Genomic DNA, 24,279 nt, shown 5'->3' on the forward strand with positions numbered 1-24,279 from the left:
GCTTATAGCTAACTCTCAAAGGAACCAGCAAACGGGTGGAGTACAACCCCACTTTAACTTTCCATCTGCCCCAAGTGTCCACAGAGAAGTGGTTTATAGTTATTCCAGAAAGGGCCAGGTTATAAATCGACTACTCTTTTATTTTTGAAGCCGGTGGTCTTCCAGTTTGGCCTTCTAAGGAACGTGATTTGCTCTTAGTCTTCTGTATCACAGAAAATTGTGATTTATTGACAATAGAATCTGAACTTTGCCCACCAATTTCATGCCAAGGCATTGATAACAGCTCTTTCTGTCTTCAAAACTATATGAAGATAAAAATATAAACTAAATGTTTATATAAATTATAAAGGTTATATATGGACGTCTTTGCACAGATATTAATCCACACCAAGTCCTTGTGAAATCATATATCCCAGTTTAAAAGCCAGAATATTTGAGATCATGTTAAGTTTTAACTAAGTAATTAAGCAAGTTTACATTAGCACCTAGTTCTGTTACCCACTGCACCATTCCTTATAATGGGGGGAGTGTTTTTAATATGTAGGTAATCAATTTGATTTTACATTCTCCCAAGTTCACTTCTTATTATAATCTCTCTTGTCCTTAATGCAGACCTAGCTTTTGTCCATTTTAATACAATAACACTTCCTGTCCTCTAATTGGCAGAACTGGATTGTATTACAGAAGGTTCATCAGCTGCCGACGGAGCTATGTTCTTAGAAGTTGAGCCCCTAAAATACTGCATTGATAGCTATGGTTTTACCAAATATAGAGGAATGCTGGGGATTAGTGGACCCTATTCTAAGTCCTCTTGAGGTTAGATAACAAAATGGGGGAGGAGGGCTTTCAGGATCAGGGCCCTTCTTTCATCTTGAGCAACTTCATTACAAAACAAACGTGTATCCGTCAGCAGCATATTAGGTTACTAGAATCTAATCTTTGTTCCAGTAAAGCATTCTGGTAAACGCCTAACCCAGCAGGAAATTAAAGTACTTAATAAATAGGGTAACTGAGAACCAATTTTAAAGGACCCCAATGACTCCCCCTTCATGTTATTCACACACTTGTAATCCCCTTTCCTTGAATATGGGCTGGACTTTGTGACTAACATATTAAGGCAAACATGACAATGTCATTTCTGAGATTAGGTTACAAAAGGGCTGTGACTTCTGTCTGCACCTTGCTCGTCTCAGAAACCTTGCTCTGAGGTGCCATGTGAATACTGCTGTGGAGAACCCCTCAGTACAACAGCCTCTGAGAAACAGTCCTGCAGACAACAACTGAGCTCGGAATCATGTCCAACACCTTCATTGCCGCACTGAGAAACCTTGAGCAGAGACTTGGCTGAGACATGCTGATTACAACCCACAGGAACTGAAATGGTTGGTTGGTTGGTTTTTTAGAGAAACATCGAACAGCTGCCTCCTGCAGACACCCCACCTGGGACCAAGCCTACAACTTGGGCATGTGCCCTGACCAAGAATCGAACTGGCAACCTTTTGATGCACAGGACAATACCCAACCAACTGAGCCACACCAGCCAGGGTGAAACAAGTGTTTTAAAACCACTGAGTTCTGGGTAATTTTTTTATGCAGCAAAGGTAATACACAGAGATGTAAGAAAATGAAAACATTTGGGGTATCTTTCCAGTCCACACTTCAGGTATAAATGACTAGTCCTTCCTCTCTCGGCCATATCTGTTAGACATTAGTGAGGCTTGGGCATCACAACCATCCCTAGCCCCAGCCAAAGACAGGCAAGCCAGAAGTGAGTGAGCAAGGAATAAGGCAACTTTGTCAGAGGAGTCTAGTTTTATTGGTTTTCTGTATACTTTCAAAGATGAGATTGGAGGTGCCTTTTAAGAATTTATTGAAGGTAAAGCCACTTTAGTGTGCTGGTAAGCAGTATCAACAAAAATTATTACTAATATTGGGGAGGCTGAATTCTGAGTCTCCCTGAAGATAAAACTGAAGGGGAACGCTGGGTGGTGACTCATTTGCAGTTCCTTCCCGGCACTGAAGCTTGCTGTGCCCGGCAATGCGAGGTGCCAACTGTTGAAGGTGCACCTTAAGCCCCCAGAAGCTTCTGTCAATAACCACAGTTGCCATTTCAGTGAGAAATATTTTGAAGGTGGAGAGACTTCTGAAGGTAGAAATGCTTGGGTTTGTTTTGTATAAAATAAATGAACAGCCCTGGCCAGTGTGGCTCAGTTGGAACATTGTCCTGTGCACCAAAGGTCGTGGGTTCGATCCCTGGTAGGGGCATAGGAGGCAGTCAATGGATGTTTCCCTCTCTCTAAAATCAATAAAAATATTAAAACTTTTAAAGAAGTAAATAAATACAGCTAGAAAACTCACTAAGCTACAGAACTTAAGGAAATTCTGTCATTCATTGAGCTTGCATAAAGTAGGTGCCTGGCTCTGAAATAATTTTTTCAGCACAAGAAAATATGAATATGATCTTTCTTAAATCCCATTCTAAAAGTTCCCATCAGCCCAGTTGGCATGGCTCAGTAGTTGAGCGTCGACCTATGAACCAGAAGTCACAGGTTCAATTCCCAGTCAGGGCACATGCCCAGGTTGCAGGCTCAATCCCCAGTGTGGGACTTGCAGGAGACAGCCGATCAGTGCTTCTCATTGATGTTTCTATCTCTCACTCTTCCTCTCAGAAACCAATAAAAATATTTTTTAATAAAGTTTTCCATCAGCAACAATAGGGACAGTACTGGGAGGCTCTCACCCCTCGCCCGTCTGCACTGGAGACAGTCACTGCCCTGACTGGGCAGGTGGTCAGAGTGCATTGGTGCAAATGTCATGCGCTACAGCCCAGGAGAATGACGCCTGACTGCTGCTGGACTGAGCTAGGACAAGGTCCGCGACAGCCTGCTCAGCATTTACCCTCACCTGTGAGGGAACAGCGCCCACGCAGGAAACACCTCTTGGCATCATTCAATGCGGATAATCAACAAGACCCTGTTTCTCCACATCATCTCCCAGGCAGGAAATAGCCTGAAGGGCCTATCATTGTGTTGACACTGCTCCAGTGAGGTGTTATCCAGACTGAGTGCCCCTCTGGGGCCTGCAAAGCATTCACCACTTAGTGTGCCAAACCCAACGTGTTTTATAAGATGTATCATTGATGATTATAACAAACTAGAGGCCCAGTGCACAAAATTTGTGCAAGGGTAGGGTCCCTAGGCCTGGCTGGCGATCAGGGCTGATCAGAGTCTTCTGGCTGCCAGCCGGGGCCTGCCTTCATTCCACGCAGACCCCTGGTGATCAGTGCACATCATAGCAAGCAATTGAGCTCCCAGTCTCCCAGTTGAATTCCCAAGGGAACACTTGGCATATTAGCCTTTTATATACATAGATTACTTGAACACAAGTAGATTTATGAATTTGGGATCCAGTTCTGATTGGGTCAGTGTGGGTTCTGTGAAAAGGTGTGATCAGGGATTCCAAAGGGGGAAGAAATCAATTCAGTCTCAAGTTTTTAGATCCTATGTTCACCCAGTCTTTATTAGGCTTCCTAATGGACTCAGGTTCCAGAGGCCTCTCTTCCTAACCCACCCCTGAGCATCAATAAGGAGCAAAATGTGAGAAAAGATGCAAAGGCCCCTCAAAACTTCAACCTGAAGTGATCCAGCTCACTTAGCCGCCTCCTGTTCAGACGCCCTTGAGAGCCAGGGGCAGTGTCCCATGTGCCTTCACTGGAGGCATTCAGGTAACTGGCTGTGGGAGACTCAAACCTGGAGGCACCTAGGCATGGACTCCTTCGCCCTCACCTTTCACAGAGAGGTCTCAAGAGGGAAAATAATTTGCAGGTATGAAGGTATCAGTAGAGAACTTGGGGCCCCCATCAGGAGAGAGGGACTGAGTCTGAATATCGTAGGTGTGGTCACTGCATTTCTGCTTCTCTGGAAAGTTCTGTAGACAGTGGGTGGCCTGTCTTAGGAGCCTGCCAGGTTCTAATCCTGCAGCAAAGGGCTTCAGACAGGATGCGGGCAGGAACAAGTTCATCTCTAAAGAATTCTGTTCCCTACGTTTCCAGTGTCATGGAAATAGATGACCTGTGATCTTTAAAACAAGTTTGAGATTGTGAAATTTGACACTTTTAAAGCCAAGAAAAAGAAGAAAAGCTCCATGGATGCTCACATTTTGATTCATTTTTACCCAGGCGGGCATCCTCCTCATTAATGTATGAGAGTATTCAATGCCCCTCAAAAAAATTCATGTCCGTTAAAATGTAAATAAAAGGTAGTGCAAAAAGGGGGAGCAGATATAGAGAGGCAGCTACCACTCCAGAATCTATTGGAAAGCTATGACAGCAACCCAAAATGGCTGATAACCACGGTCCAGTTTAGCAATTGGCGACTTTTAAAGTCTTTTTAATGAACATTGGGAAAACGAGAAATTATCTCTGAGTGATCTCAATGCCCGCACCTGTCACTGGAAAACTGATTTTAAATTATTCAAAAAAGTACATGTACATGGTCACAGATTGGGAGGTAATTTGGAAAAATTAATGTAGTTTGAAGGGAGATATTCCCTCCCACCCACACGAAGTGCCTGCCCTGCTATAGGGCAGTCAAGGGCAGCTGGGAGGGAGCTGACACTGTCGTGGTCTTTTCTTTTGTTAACGTTCTTTAGAATGTGTTCCTTAATGTTCTTGCTCAGTCACATTTTGGAAACTTAAAGGACAATAAAGATATTGATGTGCCGTGCTTTTTTTCAGGCATACATTAAGATTGTTCACTCGTGCCTTTGTTTTTGTCTCAGCTATCGGAAAGCATGGAAGTAAATGTAATATCAGTACAGTAATTCTATTCGCCTAGCTTCCTGGGATATTTGTTTTCCTCTTACGTTTTCTATTTTATTAGGTTTTTCTAGTCTTAAAAATCACTTCCAGTTCTTTCTGAAAGAGTCCACATTACAGTCATGACTTCTGAAAAGGCATTCTTGTCTGCCACGCTCCACAAAAAGATGAGTTTATGAAACTGCCTATTTTGAATTCTCTGCCTGCTCTTCTTCCACGTCTCAAGACAAAAGCAAAACTAAAAGGTTACTGTTTACCCCCCAGTGAAGGACTCAGATACCAGCCAAGTCCTACCTGGGTGGTCCCCAGGCCACCTCACCGCCCCTACAACCCAGCCACATGAGTCATTCCAGCTGAGGATTCAATGAGTCAGAAGCCACAGCCCATCCAAGGCACGCAGACCACCTTCCTGTGTAATACTCATCGCCCTTCAGCTGCTTCAGACTTCCTCTGCAAGGAGAAAGAGAAAACGGTGCTAGATTACAACCAAGGCTTTTTTTCGGCATAATTCCCCATCAAATTCCTCATTCATTCTCAAGAAAGCTTTGCATTTCTGTTCATAACATTCATCAGCTTGTAATTCCATATTGCTAGATGGTCTCCATCATCAGGCCCTAGGTCCAAGTTAGACTTCTCCCCTCACCACTGCACCCCCAGGGCCTACAGGTGTCTGCGCAACTGAGCATAGGAGCCCTTATTGGTTGGGCAAATGGATGATGTGAAATGTGGAGTTACCATAAAGAAGGGGGAGAGAACTAATATTGATTAATCAGCTATAATGTGCAGGCAGTGTTAGTGTTTTATATGCACTATCTAAACCTCAGCACAATTTTTTAAACATAAATTTTTACTCATTTAAAGTGTACAACTTGATGGTTTTAAGAATATTCACTAGGTTGTGCAACCATCACTGCTATCTAATTCTAGAATGTTCTCATCCAAGAAACTCTGTGCCCATTAACCATCACTCCCAACTTCCCCCTCTTCCTAACCTTTGGCAACTACTAAAATCTACTTTCTGTCTCTATGGGTCTGCCTATTCTGAACATTTTTTTATAAATGGGGTCATGTAATATATGGTCTTTTGTGTCTGGCTTCTTTCTCTTAATATAATTTGATTGATTGATTGATTGATTTCAGAGAGGGAGGGAGAGAGAGAAACATCAATGATGAGAGAGAATCATTGATCAGCTGCTTCCAGCACACCCCACACTGGGGATCAAGCCCACAACCCTGGCATGGACCCTGACCAGGAATTCAACTGTGACCTCTTGGTTCCTAGGTCAGCTCAACCACTGAGCCACACTAGTCAGGCTAATGTTACTTTTTCAAGATTCACATGGTAGCAATTTTCAGTACTTCGTTCCTTTTTATGACTGAATAATATTCCATTGTATGGATATATACATATTGTTCACCCATTCATCAATTAATACACATTTGAATTTTTCCACTTTTTTGTTATTATGCACATTCATGCACAAGTTTTTATGTGAACATAAGTTTTCAATTTTCTTGCATATAAACCTAGGAGTGGAATTGCTGAGTCACATGGTAACTATGTTTAACTGTTTGAGGAACTGCCATTCTGTTTTCCACAGCAACTGCAAAATTTTACATTTTCACTAGTAGTGTCTGAGAGTTCCAAGTTCTCACATGCTCACCAATACTTGTTCATCTTTTCGATTATAGCCATCCTAGTAGGTGTGAAATGATATTTCATTGTGGTTTTGAATTGCATTTTCCTAATGACTAATGATGTTGAGTATCTCCATGTGCTTATGGTCATTTGTATATCTTCTTTGGAGAAATGTCTGTTCAAATCCTTTGCCCATTTTAAAAATTGGGTTCTTTGACCCTAGCTAGTTTGGTTTAGTGGATAGAGCATCAGCCTGCGGGCTGAAGGTCACGGGTTGGATTCCAGTCAAGTTTCAGGCTTGATTCCCAGTAGGGGGCGTGCGGGAGGCAGCCAATCAATGATTCTTTCTCATCATTGATGTTTCTAACTCCCTTTCCCTTCTTCTCTGAAATGAATAAAAATATATTTTTTAAAAATAAAAATAAATTAAAATGGGGTTATTTGTATTTTTATTGTTGAGTTGTAAGAGTTCTTTTTTTTTTCTTCTTAGTTTTTTTTTTAAATAAATCTTTATTCAGATTATTACAATTGTTTCTCCTTTTTCCCCCCATAGCTCCCCTCCACCCGGTTCCCACCCCACCTTCTGCCCTTACCTCCCACCCCACTGTCCTCATCCATGGGTGTATGATTTTTGTCCAGTCTCTTCCTTAACCCCCCTTTAACGATTTCCCCCTGAGAATTATCAGTCCACTCCCTTTCTATGCCCCTGATTCTATTATATTCACCAGATTATTCTGTTCCTCAGGTTTTTAATTCACTTGATTTTTAGGTTCACTTGTTGATAGATATGTATTTGTTGTTCATAATTTTTATCTTTACTTTTTTCTTCTTCCTCTTCTTTAAGAATACCTTTCAGCATTTCATATAATACTGGTTTGGTGGTGATGAACTCCTTTAGCTTTTTCTTATCTGTGAAGCTCTTTATCTGCCCTTCAATTCTGAATGATAGCTTTGCTGGGTAGAGTAATCTTGGTTGTAGGTTCTTGCTATTCATCACTTTGAAAATTTCTTGCCACTCCCGTCTGGCCTGCATAGTTTCTGTTGAGAAATCAGCTGACAATCGTATGGGTGCTCCCTTGTAGGTAATTAACTGTTTTTCTCTTGCTACTTTTAATATTCTCTCTTTGTCTTTTGCTCTTGGCATTTTAATGATGATGTGTCTTGGTGTGGTCCTCTTTGGATTCCTTTTGTTTGGGGTTCTGTGCGCTTCCTGGACTTGTAAGTCTATTTCTTTCACCAGGTGGGGGAAGTTTTCAGTCATTATTTCTTCAAATAGGTTTTCAGTATCTTGCTCTCCCTCTTCTTCTGGCACCCCCATAATTTGATGTTGGTACGCTTGAAGTTGTCCCAGAGGCTTCTTACACTATCTTTAACTTCTTGGATTTTTTTTTTTTCTTTTTGCATTTTCGGTTGAGTGTTTTTTGCTTCTTTGTATTTCAATTCTTTGACTTGATTCTTGTGTCCCTCTAGTCTGTTGTTGGGTTTCTGTATAATATTTTTTATTTTAGTCAGTGTATGCTTAATTTCTAGTTGGTCCTTTTTCATATCTTCGAGGGTCTCGTTATATTTATCGGCCTTTTCTAGGATATTCTTGAAAAGCCTTATAACCGTGGTTTTGAATTCTATATCCAGTCATTTGTTTTCCTCCATTTCTTTCGTTTGTGATATGTTTCTTTGATGCCGCATTTTCACTGCTTCCCTGAGTTGGTAGGGTAGATTTGTGTGCTAGGTTTCCTATATGGCCCAGTGGGTCGGCCTCCCCAATTAACCTGAGGTGGACACTCTTGGTGCACCCCTTTGTGGGCTGTGTGCACAGTCTTGTTATAGTTAAGTTTTGATTGTTGTTGGTATCACTGGGAGGAATTGACCTCCAGGCCAGTTAGCTGTAAGGATCAGCTGTGTCTATGCTGGGAGAAGTTCAGTGCTGGAGACAGCCTTATAGGATTAGACTTGCCAAATTGCAATAGCCTCTGTTTTCAGCTTGGATGGGGTGGAGTCTCAGGGCGGAGCAGACAGTCTTGGCTTCCAGTCAGCCTTGCCCTTGAGCGCGTGCGTGCCTGCAGACCTCTGCCTTCCCCGGCTCCCGAGTCTCCGCCCGAGAGTCCAGATTCCCCCCACAAGAGCGTGGGTCCCCAGGGGCTCGCCTGGAACTGGGGTTCAGTGCAGTCAGAACTGGGGCTCAGTGTGGTCAGGAGCTTCTGACTCCCTTCCACTAGGGAAAGCCGGTGGCAACCTCCGCAGCCTTTGTGCGCACTGGCATGCGCGCGCCTGCAGACCTCTGCCTTCCCCGGCTCCCGAGTCTCTACCCGAGAGTCCAGATTCCCCCCCATAAGAGCGCGGGTCCCCAGGGGCTCGCCTGGAACTGGGGTTCAGTGCAGTCAGAATTGGGGTTCAGTGCAGTCAGGAGCTTCGGACTCCCTTCTGCTAGGGAAAGCCTGTGGCAAGCTCCGCAGCCTTTGTGCACACTGGCGCGTGCGCCTCCAGAACCCTGCCTGCCGGGGCTCCCCCGGGTCTCCCCCAGGTCTCCGAGTCTCCGGGTGCCTTTCTCTCTACCTGACAGTCCAGACTCCCCCTGTATGAGCCTGGGTCCACAGGGTTTCGCCCGGGGCTGGGGTTCAGTGCAGTCAAAACTGGGGTTCAGTGCGGTCGGGGGCTTCCTTCCCCCTTCCGCCAGAGAAAGTCAGCCAGGCTCTCAGCCACCCTTCCTCTCTGCGCGCACAAAGACCCTTTGCCGTACCTCCAATTCTCTGTGAGCTTTTCTCTTTCCTTCTAGTTGTAGAATTTTCACTCAGCCAGCTTTCCTGTGGTTCTGGATGGTGTCCGTTCTGTCTTTTAGTTGTAGTTTTGAAATTGTTGTGCGAGGCTGCAGTTTAGGTGCTTACCTATGCCGCCATCTTGGTTTCTCTCTAGTTGTAAGAGTTCTTAACATATTCTGGATACTAGAATTATAATTATGATTTGCAAATATTTTCTCCCAATATGTGAGTTGTCTTCATTATCTTGATGGTGTCCTTTAAAGCAAAAAGTTTTCAATTTTGATAAAATCCAATTTGTCTATTTTTGGGGTGTTTTTTGATGGCTTGTGTGTTAGGTGTCATATCTAAGAAACCATTGCCTAATCCAAGGTCATGAAGATTGACACCTATATTTTCTTCTAAGAGTTTTATATCTTACAATTAGGTCTTTGATCCATTTTGAATTAATTTTTATATATGATGTAAGGTGGATGGTCCAACTTAATTTTTTTTTTTGCATGTAGATATCTGGTTGTTCCAGCACCATTTATTGAAAGACTGTTATTTCCCCCATTTAACGGTGTTGGCATCCTTGTTGAAAATCAGTCAACATTAGATGTTTGGGCTTATTTATAGTCTCTCAGTTTTATTATTCCATTGACCTGTGTGTCTATTCTTAGGCAGGTACCACACCATCTTGATTACTGTAGCTTTTTTAGTAAGTGATAAAATCAAGATATGTCCATTCTCTGACTTTGTTCTTGAAAATGGTTTTGGCTATTCTTGGTCTCTTGCATTTCCATATGAATTTAAGATCAGCTTGTCAATTTCTGCAAAAAGCTAGGTGGGATTTGTATAGCGATCACATCTAATCTGTAGATTAGTTTGGGTAATATTGCCAGCTTAACAATATTAAGTCTTCTGATCCATGAACATGGATGTTTTCATTTACACTGAGTGGCTAGATTATTATGATCTCTGAATGCATAATAATATGGCCACTCAGTGTGTGTGTGTGTGTGTGTGTGTGTGTGTGTGTGTGTGTGTGTGTGTATATACATATATATATATATATATATATATATATATATATATATATATTAGAGGCCCGGTGCATGAATTCGTGCATGGGTGGGGTCCAGCCAACCTGGCCAGGGGGAGGGGACATGGGCGGTTGGCCAGCCTGCTGCTGGTTGAACTCCTGGTTGAGGGGACAATTTGCATATTAGCCTTTTATTATATAGGATATACGCTGAGTGGCCCGATTATTATGCGTTCAGAGATCATAATTATCTGGCCACTCAGTGTATTTAGGCCTTTTTTCAACAATGTTTAAAAATTTTCATGTATACACTTTGCACTTCTTTTGTTAGATTTTCCCATTTTATTCTTTTTGATGCTATTGTAAATGAAACTGTTTTCTTAATTTCATTTTCAAATTGTTCATTTTGAGTGTATAAAAATCCATTAGAATTTTGTACATTGCTCTTATATCCTGCAACCTTGCCAAAGTTGCGTATTAACTTTAATAGTTTTTTAGTGGATTATTTAGAATTTTCTATATGCAAAGTCATGTCATCTCTTAAAAAGTTATTTTTACTTCTTCCTCTCCAAAGTTCCCTTACTTATTTTTCTTGACTAATTGCACTGGTTGTAAACTCCAGTACAGTCTTCAATGAAGTCACAAGAGCAGATATTTTTATCTTGTTCCTGAGCACAATCTGTTGAAGTAGGTTACTTAACCCCATGGAAATGAGGCTCAGATGAGGAAACTGAGACTCAGAGAAGTTAAGTAACCTCTACAAAGTCACACAGCTAGTTAACAACGGGGCCAAAACTTTAAACCCAGGTATGACTCTAAAGCCCTTACTCATTTACTTTGCTTCCTTAACCTCTAAAGAGTAGATTAGCAACTGTATACTGGTGCAAGTCTTCATTTCTGCTTTCATTGTTTCATTTATGCCACACAATAATGGAGGTAGCAAGAGCAGGGGTTCATGACCCCCTTTTTACTGGAAAGGACACTGAGGTAATGTGGCTCGAAAAAACTGGGAATCAAACTCTGCTCTCCTGACCCAATGTTGTGCTTTGTCAGCAACAATAATGACTTCATTGAGTAGTTAGATGAATTCAAGAAGTTCATGTGGGTGTTTTCTAACAGGTAATAAACAAAAAGAATAAATCCTGTATGATAGTGAGGAGACTGAAGTATGCAGAGAAGAAAATCTGAGAAAATGGAAGACAAGATTCATGGGGTCAAAATGAGAGGGAAGGAAGGAGGGAACAGTAAATTGATGTTTCAATTAATAAAGAAAGTGTCAGAGGGCCCTAGCCAGTTTGGCTCAATGGACAGAGCATCAACCTGCGGACTGAAGGGTCCTGGGTTCGATTCCTGTCAAGGGCACTGCCTGGGCAGTGGGCTCAATCCCCAGTGAGGGGCGGGCAGAAGACAGCCAATCAATGATTCTCTCATCATTGATGTTTCTATCTCTCCCTCTCCCTTCCTCTCTAAAATCAATCAAAATATTTTTTAAAAAGTGTCAAAGGGACAAAACCATCTCTTTATAAGAAAGCACTTGAAAGAGGAATTATGTGAATAAAATTTCTTTCTAGTTCAAAGAATTTCTTCTGAGAAAAAAAAAATACAAATGAACCCTAGCTGGTGTGGCTCCCTTCGTTGAGCATCATCCCATGCACTGAAGGGTCACCAGTTTGATTCCTGGTCAGGGCACATGCCCAGGTTTCGGATTCATCCCCGGTAGGGTGGGTACAGATGGAAACGGATCAATGTTTCTCTCTCACATCAGTGTTTCTCTCCCTCTCCCTTTCTTTCTCTCTAAAAACCAATAAAAAACATTTAAAAGAAAGAACACAAATGAGTAATATAAAAATGCTCTGTGCCTGTGTCTCGAAGCTGAGAGCTAGGCAGCCTGCCTCCAGCAGCTCCTGCTGAAGTCTCCCTGGCAGAACCCTCAATGCAGAAAGTTCTGTAGATTGCTGGGATCCCCTCCTCCAACCTTTCCTCATGGGGTTGCTGTGAAGATTAAATAAAATGGCCCCTAAGAACCTTGCATCCTCCTGCACACAGAGGAGGCTCAGTAAATACTGCTTCCATTTCCCTTTATGGGGTCTGCAAGGGACCCAGGCCCTAAGCATCCCCAGGACCCATTCTCTCCCCCTTGGTCCAGCTCTTTCTAGTAATTTGGTTTCCATCTTTAACCACATAAATTAAGTTTGTGAGTCTCTCGAAGGGTGAGATGTTCCCAATCACTTCCCTCTAGAGAACTGAGCCCTGGGCTGAGCCAAAGAAGACCGAGTTCTGTGCCCCTCTTTGCTTCCTCCTCTCTGTGATCTTCCAGGTGGTCTCCCTGGAGGGCTTCAGTCCTTCCCCTGGGAAGGTCTTTGGTCACAGGGGAAGGGAGTTTGCGTCTTCTAGTTCAGGTCAATGGGTGATATGAGGATGGCTATGGGGAATGAGACTAGAGAGGTCTCTGAAGTAGGACAGGCCCCGGGCATTGGCCACCTGCTGGGAGTAGGCGCTTCAGGACTCGCAGGGTGTGAGACAGCCTTAGCCTCTCAAGACAGAGGACGGGCTTAATGAGATACAGGAGCGCATGAGAAAGGGAGGCCACTGGGAAGCAGTCCAGAGGCTTCCCGGAGGTCCGCCCGGCCTCCAGGGTCGCTTCAACATGCTTCTATGACTGAGGGGTAGGATGTGGATGAGAGGACACAAACAGGACGGGCATATGGAGAACCCCCAGGCTACCTCGGGAGCTCGGGCTCCTCCATCTGCAGTTCAGGGCTGCTTTCTAGGGGTGGCAGGCCTGGCTCCCAACTGGATCAGGACTCCCTGGGAATGCAGGGGGACACCCTTTTACATTGGACAGCCTCTGCCCCACAGCACTGCCACCCCCTCATGACCTACCTGATTGCAACCCTCCGCTAGCCTTTGCCTCTGAGACCAGGGCTGTGTCCCCAACTCTGGGCCAGGGCCTAGCCTGGGTGACTGGCTGGGAGGAAGCCCCACCTCCCTGGGGAGCGGGTTACCTTGTCCATCGGCCTTGTAGTCATCAGGGAGCAGCTTGTCCTGCCGGTAGCCCAGCACGAAGGCCAGGAAGGACAGGATGAGGGCATCTCCGATGCTGAGGATGGCCAGCATGAAGGCCCAGCGGATGGTGCAGTGGCCCAGCGTGTACTTGCCCGTCTGCTCCCCGCACATGCGCCGCACCTCACTGGAGTCCCAGCCGTCTGGGTAGACCAGGCAGCCAATCATCAGGCCTGTGGCTGAAGGGGCAGAGGGTAGGTGTGTGGGCTGGGTGTGCTCAGCCCATACAAGATTCGCACTGCTGTCATCTTGCTGCCTCCCTTCTTGTGCTAACAGCCTTGAGAGGCACATGGGCAGCTCCTACCATCCTTGTAGGACACCAGGCAGCTCGCCCAGGAGCCGCGGGAGCAGCAGGGAGAGGCTCTGAGCCTAGGGCACGTTCTGCACAGGACAAGGGGTCCCACCAGGCCCTCAGCTGGCTCACCCAGCCTCAGAGCCCTCCAAAATCCGGTCCCGGCCCAGAGAACTCATCACTCCTAAGATGCACCTTTGTTCACATTTCAACATCTTTGAAACATGTGGTGAGAAAGGTCAGGCCATCACTTATTAAAAGAGTTTTCCTTTTACAGCACGAAGGGTAGTGGTGTGTCCTTCAACCCAGGGATCTTGGATTCACTGAATACAGAAGTCCAGCCCAGCTCTGCCTGCTTCCTTCATGAACCTTCTGTTCAAGCCATCAGATCTCCTCACCCTCCAGGGCAGCACCATGCAGCTGCCCACACTTCCTGAATTTGAGAATCCCCTGGAATATTCGTTTAAAGCGCTGGTTCCAGGTCAGGGTGGGCTCGGGACCCCTGCTCTGAAAGCGCTCCTCCGGTTGGGTGGCTGTCTCAGTAGGAACAGCTCACCGCAAGCCCAGCTCTTGGCTAACCAGCTGTGTGACTCCAGCCAGCTTCTTACGCTTTTTTTGCCTCCGTTTCCTCATTTGTAAAATGGGGATGATAACAACACCCAACTGTTTGGATTGCAGTGAGATTCCAATGAGTTAGGACTGGAAAGGTGCTCAGAACAGGGCCAGCACATACTTGGCACTGAGTGTTTCTACTATTATCCCATCTGTGACAGTATTCACAGCCAAAGAGCCCACTCTCCCCACCTGCCCCCACTCTGCCGTGCCTCCCCACACTGCACAGACAGGTGACACAATCCTGGGATGTGACTGAGGTGACCCCGCGCACAGCCGCCATGCTGGCAGGGGGCCCTTTCAGACTCAGGCGCTGCTCCACAGGCCTGAGGCTCTCTGGTCTCAAGGCTGTGCCTACCAAGGTGCCCCTCACAAAGCACCTCACAGCACCCGGCGTTACCTAACGTGGGCTCAGCGAGCTCTGCGAGGAAGGCCAGCAGATCAAACGAGTGCACAGGAACGTATAAGATCAGGGTCCACCTCCCATCCAAGTCTATCCACCTTCCTTTGATTTGTTTATAGGAGGAAGTCATGTATGTAGTTCTTTTCTAGATCACAAAATACTTCATCTTGCATGTTTCTCTTGACCTGAAAATAGTTCTGTGAAGAAGGCTATATAGTAATGTCCCATTTTTAAGGTTAGAAAACTGAGGTCTCAGAGAAGCCAAGTGACTTGTCGGGTCATCCAGCTACGGCAGAGCCAAGACCTGAACTCATGGCTCCTGACTTTCTCGACTTCAACGTTCATTCCCTCTACTCCCAGGTTGTGACATCTGCAAAGAGCTGAATGTGTTTAGTGGTGACATTTCAGACTTAGCAACAAACTGAGAAGTGTTTTAGGAAGATATTTAGGGTTGGGGGACCCTCCCAGAGCTCTTTGGTAAAACCTGTGGGGCTTCCCCTGTTGGTATGAGATCGGCCTTTGGTGCCTGGTGTAGCACACACAGATGTTCATGCATAGGTGAATGTGGAAAGGTGCTGCCCTTCTGGACTTTTCTCCCCATCACTCCTCCCCGTGGCCCCCTTCCCCTTCACAGTATCTCCCTGTGGGGCTCCAGAAAAGAGCCCAGGGCTCTGACTTGAAAACAGGTTGGTCTTGTGGGCACTACAGCCCTCTATATGCACCCCACCCACCTACCTGGGGTGCTAGGCACTGCGGGGTCAGCCCCATTTGTGGCCAGCATGGTACGAGGTATTAGGCAAGTTTAGTTACCCTTTCTGACTCCCATTCTCTCATCTGTAAAACAGGGATAATGATACCTGACTCGTAGCAGAGTTATGAGGATTAAGTGTGATATGTATAGAAACTTTACTGTAGTATCTAGTACATGCTCAGTGGCCATCTAATGTCAGCTGTTGCTCTTATTACTGGCATTGAAGTCAGACGGACGCAACCTTGACAGATGTGGATGTCATTAGAGCTGTTCTCAAATATTCCAGGTGCACAGTAGGATTATACACCCTTAACCCCCTTCCTCCCCTGTAGTTAGGCAAGGCCATCTGATTTGCTTTGGCCAATAAAATGTGCACATTTCTAGGCTAGAGCATTTAACAGCTTGGGGGAGACCTTCCAGAGGCCCCTCTCCTCCAGTGACAGGTGATACTCGATCAGCCTGGGTTCCAGAGAGAACAGTGAGGGCAGAGCCCCCACCTGACCCTCAATGAGCGTAAACCATGTTTGCATGCATTACATCATCCCATCCTTGCAAGAGCCGTGCTAGAGGGTACTGTAACTACATTATACAGATGAGGTTACCAAGATTCAGAGAGACAAGCAACTTGCCCTGCCTGCGTTGCTAGGAGCTGGGATCACACAGCCTACACCTGGCATCCAGAGCTCGTTTAACCTTGTTAAGGTTTCCCTTCTCCTGCTCCCTTTCTTGGTCCCAGGCTTCTTGGCAAGGTCAAGCTAACCAGCTAAGGCCTCGTCAAATAGATGCATCTCCCAGCTGCTGGCTGTGGGACCCCCCGGCCCCATCCCTCCCCTTGGCTCATCTTCCCTTCCCCAGCACTGAGGAAGGGAACATGACACCACCTTTGCTCTCCCCCAGCATAAATGTTTCATGGGACGGCACCGGCCACTCTGCCAACAGGGTCTCCAGTTCCATGGCCTGCCTGGCTCAGATGGCCTGATGGCCCCTCCCCAACCCAGGCCCTCCCAGCACAGCCTGTTCAGCAAGTGACACCTGTTGTGGGAGGCTGGGGGAGGGGCAGTGCAGAGAATGAGAGGGGTGCTTGTGTTTCTAGCATCCCATAACTCTAATATGCAAGGCCAGTTGGCAAGCATGTCAAAGTCCATTCTACTCCTCTTTGTCACAAAACTGCTAAACCTTCACTCTCCCTTCTTCCTCCCCACTGCCCACCGAGGCTTGCTTCACTTCTGCCCCAGCCTTTTCCTCATCTTATAGAGAGACTACAGAGGAAAGGGAGATGGGGGAGGGTGAGTAGCAGGGGAGGCAGCTCTGAAGCCTGTTGAAGGGCCTGGGTACAAGATCTGAAACCAAAGGCTCTGTCCTTCACCACCTGTGTGCTTAAAGACAAGTTACCTGCAGGAGCCTTGCCTGTAAAATGGGAGGAATACCCTCCTTGTTGCATCGTGATGAGGGTCCTCACGTGTATCACGTGGACTCTGCAAATCATTGTACTGCGTAAATGTGCAACTCGGCCTTTGTTCTCCTAAGCTCTTGGCTGCCAGCTGACCTGCTACAGTTTGGCCAACTCTTATCATCTCTCTCAGCCCCAACTTCTCATCTATTATTGGGGGGCAAAGGGCTGCAGCTCTCTGGGGTCCACTCCAACACTGACAGTCTTGAGTCTGTGTGTTTAGTTGTCTGGGATTCTGACCCCTGTTTCATTCCCTCTGTTAAGGATAACACTACTTCTCATTCTAGCCAACCATGTCAAAGCCGTTTCACTCTTGTCCACAGTCCCCAACTGTCCTGGACATCTCCCCAGTACGGACAGGCTGAGTGAAGTCCTTGGGTGGGAAGGGACCAAGGGCTGCGGACAATGTCTTAGGCCATCTTTTCTTGAGCTCTGGATGAGAGTAGGACCAGCTGGCCCACTGAGTCCTGCCAGAGCTAGGAGCAGGGAAAGGGGGCTTGGAAGGTCTTGCCTCTGAGCACCAATAGTAACCACCTGCCCTACATAGTCTTAGAGACCCTAGACAGCACCCCTCCACATCTCACAATGTCACTTCCACTTACTTCCTCAAGCACGGAACCCTATAATTAGGGAACAGAGACTCCACTCCACAATGAAAGAGAGAAGTTAAATGCAGGTTTCTATGGGAAAGGCCACATGCACATAACATTTTAAATCCAGGGCTGGCCGTAGAGTCTCCCCTGAGAGCAGTCTGGGTGGGAGGGAAGGAGTGAGGGCAGGGATCTGGGGATCCTTGGAGGAGAAGGAACAAATACACAGAAGTGGGTGACGTGGGCATTTAGAATGGGCTTGACTGGCATCGCTATTCTGCCTTGCAGTTGGGTTGCATTCCCACACAGTTGACAATGGAAGCTTTCTTTTTTTCCTCCCTCCCAAAGCAGCAGCAGTCTCTGGTGTAATGGCCTGGGAGTCAGGACACCTGATTTCTTCTACCAACTAGCTCTGTGCTCCTGGGGGAGTCACTTGCCTTCTCTGGGCCTCAGTTCCTCATTTGCAAGATAAGGCTGTTGAACAATTTGGTCTCCAAGGTCCTTTCCATTTCAGCTAAGCCTCTACTTCTCAGAAGCTTCTATAGAGCAGCGAGTAGGGATGGGCTGAAGGAGGTGAGCTGAGTGGGGGACGCAGAGCCTCCACAGAGGATGGGATGGTGCAGCTGCACCTGTGGGGTGGGCCCCTGCCCCACCCGCCCACGAGCCCTGCTCACCAGCAGCCAGCTGCATCCATGCGCAGATCTTGTAGACTGTGGCCGTGTTGCAGACGAAGAACAGGCTGAAGCAGATGATGGAGCCAATGATAAGGAACATGGCCAAGGCCACAAAGAACATGGCAGTCTTGAAGGCTCTGGAGGGGATGGAGGAGAAGTCCAGAGGGCCACCCTTGCAGATGAGCTCGGAGGACAGCACGTTGCCCACGCAGTAGGAGAAAAGGCCGAAGTAGCCCGCCTGTGGTGTGTTGACGCTGTCCCCGATCCAGTAGGGCTGGATGAAGAGGGCCATGACCAGCACGGAGAAGCAGATGGTCAGCGTGCCCCACATCACGCCAATCGCCCTGGCGTTGCGCACGTAGTTGGTGTGGTAGATCTTCGCTGCCTCCTGGGCGGGCAGCAACTTCACCATGGCGAGGGCGCGGGGCCTGGGCAGGGGCCTGGGCTGGGAGTCGGTGTCCGCGGAAGGAGGCCCAGAGCGGGCCACTCCTCAGCCGGGTTTGGGGAGAAGGCTGAGGTCAGGGCTCGAGGTGAGGGTTCCTCCAAGGTAGAGGAGAGGGTTACTCGGACAAGGAGGACGACTTTGGCGCCTTCAGGAGCTTGTCCAGGTGCCTGTGTCCGCTTCAGCCGGCCTGCCTCGGGCCTCCTGCCTCCTCTCACGCCTGCGGGGGTCTCGGGCCGCCGGCGCCGCCCTGCCCCTCCCGGTTTTCTGCTCGGGGCTCCGGAGACTCCTCCCCTTGGCCCGGCCCTCCTCCCCCTTCGGACAGCTCCGCTTCAGCACCGCGGACAGCTCCCGGGATCCGGGAGGAGGGGCCACGGAGTGCGGGTGGGGCAGCGCCGCCCAGGCTAAGCGCCGGAGCCTCCGACCCACACGCCGTAGTAGGGAACCGAGTCCCTTCGTTCCCCTTCAGAGCGAGGACGAGAGCTGGGAGGGTGGGACTGCGGCTGTCACATTCCTTCCGCTCAATTCCTGCCGCAAAACCGCTTCCTGAGCGCGGCCCCCAACCCATCCCACCCTCCTGGCTCCCTGGTCGCCCTTCTAGGCCCTCCAATCCCTGGTTTCTAGTTCCCATCGTTCAACCAGCAGTTACTAAGCCCTATGTTGGAGGGTATCTTCCCTGAGCAAGAACCACAGAAATAAAAAGGGCAGGGCCCCTGCCCTCAAAAACAGTGAGATATTTACATATATGCATGGTATTTAAATACATTATTTATAAATAATATATCTTATAATTATTTATAAATACATTATATATAATGTATAAAAAACATCGATGAGAGAGAAACATCATCTATCCGCTGCCTCCTGCACGAGTCCACAACGGGGAATCAAACCAGTGACCTCTTGGTTCATGGATGGGTGCTCAACCACTGAGCACACCGCTGGGCTCTCATTGATGTTTCTCTCTCTCTCCCTCTTCCTTCGCCTCGCTGAAATCAATAAAAACATATTTAAAAAATAATAAACATTAAAAAAAAAAAAGATGGACAGCCCTAGCCGGTTTGGCTCAGTGGATAGAGAGTCGGCCTGTGGACTGAAGGGTCCCGGGTTTGATTCCACTCAAGGTCACATGCCCAGGTTGTGGGCTCAGTCCCCAGTAGGGGGTGTGCAGGAGGCAGCTGATCAATGATTCTCTCATCATTGATGTTTCTATCTCTCTCTCCCTTCTTCTCTGAAATCAATAAAAATATATTTACAAAAAAAAAAAAAAAAAAAGATGGGCTTTGGCCCTTGCTGGTGTGGATCAGTGATTGGAGCTTTGTCCTGTACTCCAAAGGGTGGTAGGTTCGATTCCCCATTAGGGCACATACATACCTGGGTTGTGAGTTCTTTCTTTCTCTCTCAAATCAATAAAAAAATATATATATTTTAAAAAATCAATGAAAACATATTCTCGCATGAGGATTTTTTTTTTAATTGGACTTTTGGCTTTTAGGCAGTCTGGATTTGAATCAGCACTTAGCTAAGGGACCATCCATGAGCCTCAGTTTCATCATATATAAAATGGGGGTGATAATAGTTTCTACCATATAAATGTCAGGTAAAATAATATGTGTAAACTGCTTAGCCCAGGGCCCAACATGCAAAGTGCTCAAAAATGTTTTTATTATTATTTGTATATTATTATCATTACCTCTCTTAACATTTCAGTGTATTTCCCTCCTTCTGCACATACTGTATTACAGTCAGCTGATAATGTATGTACAATTTAGTATACAATTTTTTCACTTTGCATCACACCATTAATATTTTCTCATATTACTATTTTTTTCAAAAACATTATTTTAAAGCTTGTGTAATAATTGTTTAATTATTTCCCCTGTTGGGGGTGTTTTGGCAGTTTCTGGTTAAAGTTCACCCCACCACACTGGCTCAGACTCCTAACAAGGTGTCCATCGTGGGCAGATGGAGACAGTGAACCGATCTGCCCCCAGGCAGACGCAGCAGTCACTATGGCTCCCAAGAATCTCAACAAACTTTGAGCCCCTGATGTGACATCTATAACTCTCACAACTCAGTAATAAGAAAACAAACAAGCCAATTAAAGATTGGCTGGCAAAAGACTCTCACAAACACTTCCGCAGGGAAGATATATGGATGGCAGTTAACACATGAGAAAATGCTAACCATCATTAGTTGGCAGGGAAATGCACATTGAACCACAGTGACATGGCACTGCACACCCAGTAGAAAGGCAGAATTAAACAAATCACCTGATGATGCTGAGTCCTGCTGATGGAAACCCACGCTGGTTCAGCCACTTTGGAAAGCGTTTTGACATCTCTTAGAAATTGAAGCAAACATTTGGCATGAGACTGGCCCATCTCATTTGTGGGTATTCGTCCCAGAGAAGTGAAAACATGTGTTCACACCAAGACCTGTGCACAAATGTGTAGCATCTTTGTTCATAACTGTCCCAAACTTTTCAGAAATAGCCCAAATGTCCTTCAGCAGGGGAATGGATAGGCATGCTGCGGTTCCACTGTGACAAAGGGTCCGGAAACATAAATTAAGGATCTACAGACCCTGGGACAGCGTGTGCAGATCTTAGACACCTGTGCTAAGTAAAAGGAGCCAGGCCCCGCCCTAGCCAGTTTGGCTCAGTGGACAGTGCGTCGGCCTGGGGACTAAAGGGTCCCAGGTTCGATTCCAGTCAAGGGCACATGCCCGGGTTGCTGGCTCGATCCCCATTAGGGGGTGTGCAGGAGGCATCCGATCAATGATTCTCTCTCATCATTGATGTTTCTATCTCTCTATCTCTCCCTCTCTGCCCCTTCTTCTCTGAAATCAATAAAAATATATATATTTTTTAAAAAGGAGCCAGACCCCCAACAGTATGTGTGAGTTCATCATATCACATTATGGGAAGGGCAGACCTGTAGGGAAATAAAACAGATTGGTAGGCGCCAGGATCTGTCCATTGGATTTGGTGGTAGTTACATGGTGTCTGCATTTGTTAAAACTCATAGAACTGTAACTACAAAGGGTGACTTTTACAGTGTCAATTACACTTTAATTTTTAAAGGGGGGAGGGGGAGCAACTAACATTGGAGGGTGCCCAGAGGAGAAGGGTGCTGCACACCGAGGGAGAGGAGTGTGTGTTGAACTCATCATGCCTGGCCTGCCTTCTGTTACTGCCAAGTCCAGTGTAAAAATTAATGGCAGAAACATTAATGAAGACTTCGTCACCCAACACAGGGCAGGCCCATCAAGAGCCCAGCTGTCTCAGGAACAGAAGGTCTGGGTCATAAGGACCCCTGGTCCGCAGAGATGCAGGCCGAGAGCAGGCACCTGGGGTGGGGGTGGCGGATGAAAGTCTAAGAACTACCCGCAGGCAGTAGCATCTGCAGAAAGGACTCGAGCATCCACCCAGTTTTCTTCTTGCTGTCTCATGCATATATAGGGTGTCCCCCAAAATGTTTACACACTTTGAATGAGTATAAAGTCAGTGTTTATTAACATACAGTTCACTTTCAAAATTTAAAAGAATCTACAGAAATGAATAATTTTCTTTGTCAACTTCTATTTTCAAACTGATGACCATCCTGTTCCTGGCGCTGCTGATAACACGAAGCAGTGGAATCGCAAACATCAAGAATCATTTCGTTCGGTATTTGTGAGCCCTCAGCTGTTGCCAGTTTGTAGTGTGAACTTTATCTCTTCTGTGTCCCCATAAAAGGGCTAGTGGATAAATGTTCCTTGTTCAAAGCTTAGTCTGGCTTCACCCATTATTTCAAATCAGTTAAACCTGAAAAGGAGTGAAAATGGAGTGAGTTATCAGCTGTTAAATTGTGTACACATTTTTGGGGACACCCTGTATTTATGTATCTTATAACTCTTCTTTCTTGGAGGCGGCTAACTTTACAATTTAGCCTCTAAGCTACAGAATACTGAGATGTGGTCGTGACCAAACTAAAAGGGGGTGACCTCACAAAGACATCCTGGACAGCCCTGGGCAGTGACTTGGGAGACCTGGGCCAAGCACGCATGTTGGTCTTACAGAGGGCAGTGCGATGTGTGTGAGGGGAACACGGACAGGGAGCGGGCCTTGTGAACGTGGAAAGTGGGTCCCTGAGGCTTTTCACCAGCTGAAGGGAGGGACCACACTGAGAGAACAGAGCCACAATTTCAGGGACCAGAAGGGTGAGGTAGAACGAGGGACATGGTCACAGCAGCCACCGAAGACCATCCAGGCCCCTCCCTGCTCCTTCCCCTCAGTCCAGGCTTGGTCAGGAGAGCAAGAGGTGAGAAGAACCCTGCAGGCTGAGCCTCACTGCCGCCCTCACAACAAGATGGCCGATAATCAGAGGAAATGAGAAGTTACAATTCTGGTGCAGCCCAACTGTAATCTGAGCTACTTCGTGGGGAAGAAAGGTTGTCTGCAGGCTGGGCAGCCTACAGTGGAATGGAGGAGGCATCTATTGTTTGCCCGGAATCCCTCCCCACCTCAGGGCTCTGCCCTGGCCCCGCCATGGGAAGAGGTTTGGGGGATACAAGCTGGGCCAACTTGAGTCTCTTGGTGGGGAACCTGAATCTTGAGGGGAACCCCTGTCTCTCCCCGCTCTGACTCCTCGGTTGTCACACATCCGACCTTGACCCAGAATTGTGAGCTCTTTCCCAGAACTGAGATGTCTGTGCTGGTGGCCTCAGCAAATACAGGGGAGTTTCAGGCCCCACAGGGGCAGAAATGCAGTCCCCATGGGAAGGGAGGGTGTGTGTGTGTGTGCATGCACATGTGTGCACGTGTGTAACCAGGACCTGGAACTCCATCAGGAAGTCAGGCCATGGCTGCCACTGCCTCTTTCTGAATGGCTAAGCCAAGCATGTCAGACCCCAAGGCTAACACGGGCCAAATAAACAAGGTGTGAGCTTATGTGGCCGCAAAAAAACAAAAGCGTAAATTTTCATAGAACGTAGGTTTATTTTGATAGAGACATGCTGAATACAAAGGGCTGAAATAAGTGAGTCATCGTTAACATAAAATAATAGAACATTTTAATAAAAATTAATATTTTTTTTTTGCCCTAACCGGTTTGGCTCAGTGGATAGAGCGTCGGCCTGCGGACTCAAGGGTCCCAGGTTCGATTTCGGTCAAGGGCATGTACCTTGGTTGCAGGCACATCCCCAGTGGGGAGTGTGCAGGAGGCAGTTGATCGATGCTTCTCTCTCATCGATGTTTCTAACTCTCTATCCCTCTCCCTTCTTCTCTGTAAAAAAAAATCAATAAAATATAAAAAAATTATTTTTTCTTGAACATTAACTTACCAGACACTGAATAACTGCACAAATTAATAAGGGTAACACAAATAAACATATTTTTCTTGTTCTCCGAAAGCGAAATATTTCCTGTTGCGCACACCAAACAAGTCAGTCCAAGACTAATGACATGGCCACTGGCTGCTAAAATATTCACTGCTAGTATTAGTGAAGAGAAATGGTGTGCCTGCAGGTAAGGCTCATAAGGGAAATGAATACAACATGATTATAGTAATCAGTCATTAGTGAAGGTTGTAGTTAGTTATTAATAATTATGTATAACAGGATATTGTAAAAATTAAGTTACGAAATTTTTATTAAAACGTTTCTTACATACCATTATACTGGCTGGGCTGCAAAAATATTTGTTGTGGGCCACATGCAGAGCTCGGGCCGTGAGTTTGACATGCTTGGGCTACTCCGTGCTTCCTTCCCTCTACTAACCAGCTTTCTC

General features: G+C 46.5%; 1 protein-coding gene across 1 annotated transcript; it reads right to left on the reverse strand.

Annotated features, from left to right (window-relative positions):
* Window positions 1–3,495: 3,495 nt before the first annotated feature.
* On the reverse strand, window positions 3,496–18,972 carry LHFPL5 (LHFPL tetraspan subfamily member 5). Its single transcript, XM_080664963.1, has 3 exons — window positions 18,068–18,972; window positions 13,238–13,474; window positions 3,496–5,266 (listed from the first exon to the last, which is right to left on the reverse strand). The coding sequence occupies exons 1-3, from the start codon at window positions 18,477–18,479 to the stop codon at window positions 5,256–5,258; spliced, it is 660 nt and encodes a 219-aa protein (XP_080521089.1). The 5' UTR covers window positions 18,480–18,972; the 3' UTR covers window positions 3,496–5,255.
* Between the last annotated feature and the right edge of the window lie 5,307 nt (window positions 18,973–24,279).

The sequence above is a fragment of the Plecotus auritus genome, assembly GCF_963455305.1.
Source record: "Plecotus auritus genome assembly, chromosome: 4".
NCBI classification, from domain to species: domain Eukaryota; kingdom Metazoa; phylum Chordata; class Mammalia; order Chiroptera; family Vespertilionidae; genus Plecotus; species Plecotus auritus.

What these genes read in the sequence shown, in the direction of transcription:
- LHFPL5 (XM_080664963.1), bottom strand. Translation starts at nt 18,479, where the DNA reads ATGGTGAAGTTGCTGCCCGCCCAGGAGGCAGCGAAGATCTACCACACC. An exon ending in ATGGATGCAGCTGGCTGCTG is followed by an intron (nt 13,475 to 18,067) that starts GTGAGCAGGGCT and finishes CTGCCCCTTCAG; the next exon opens with CCACAGGCCTGATGATTGGC.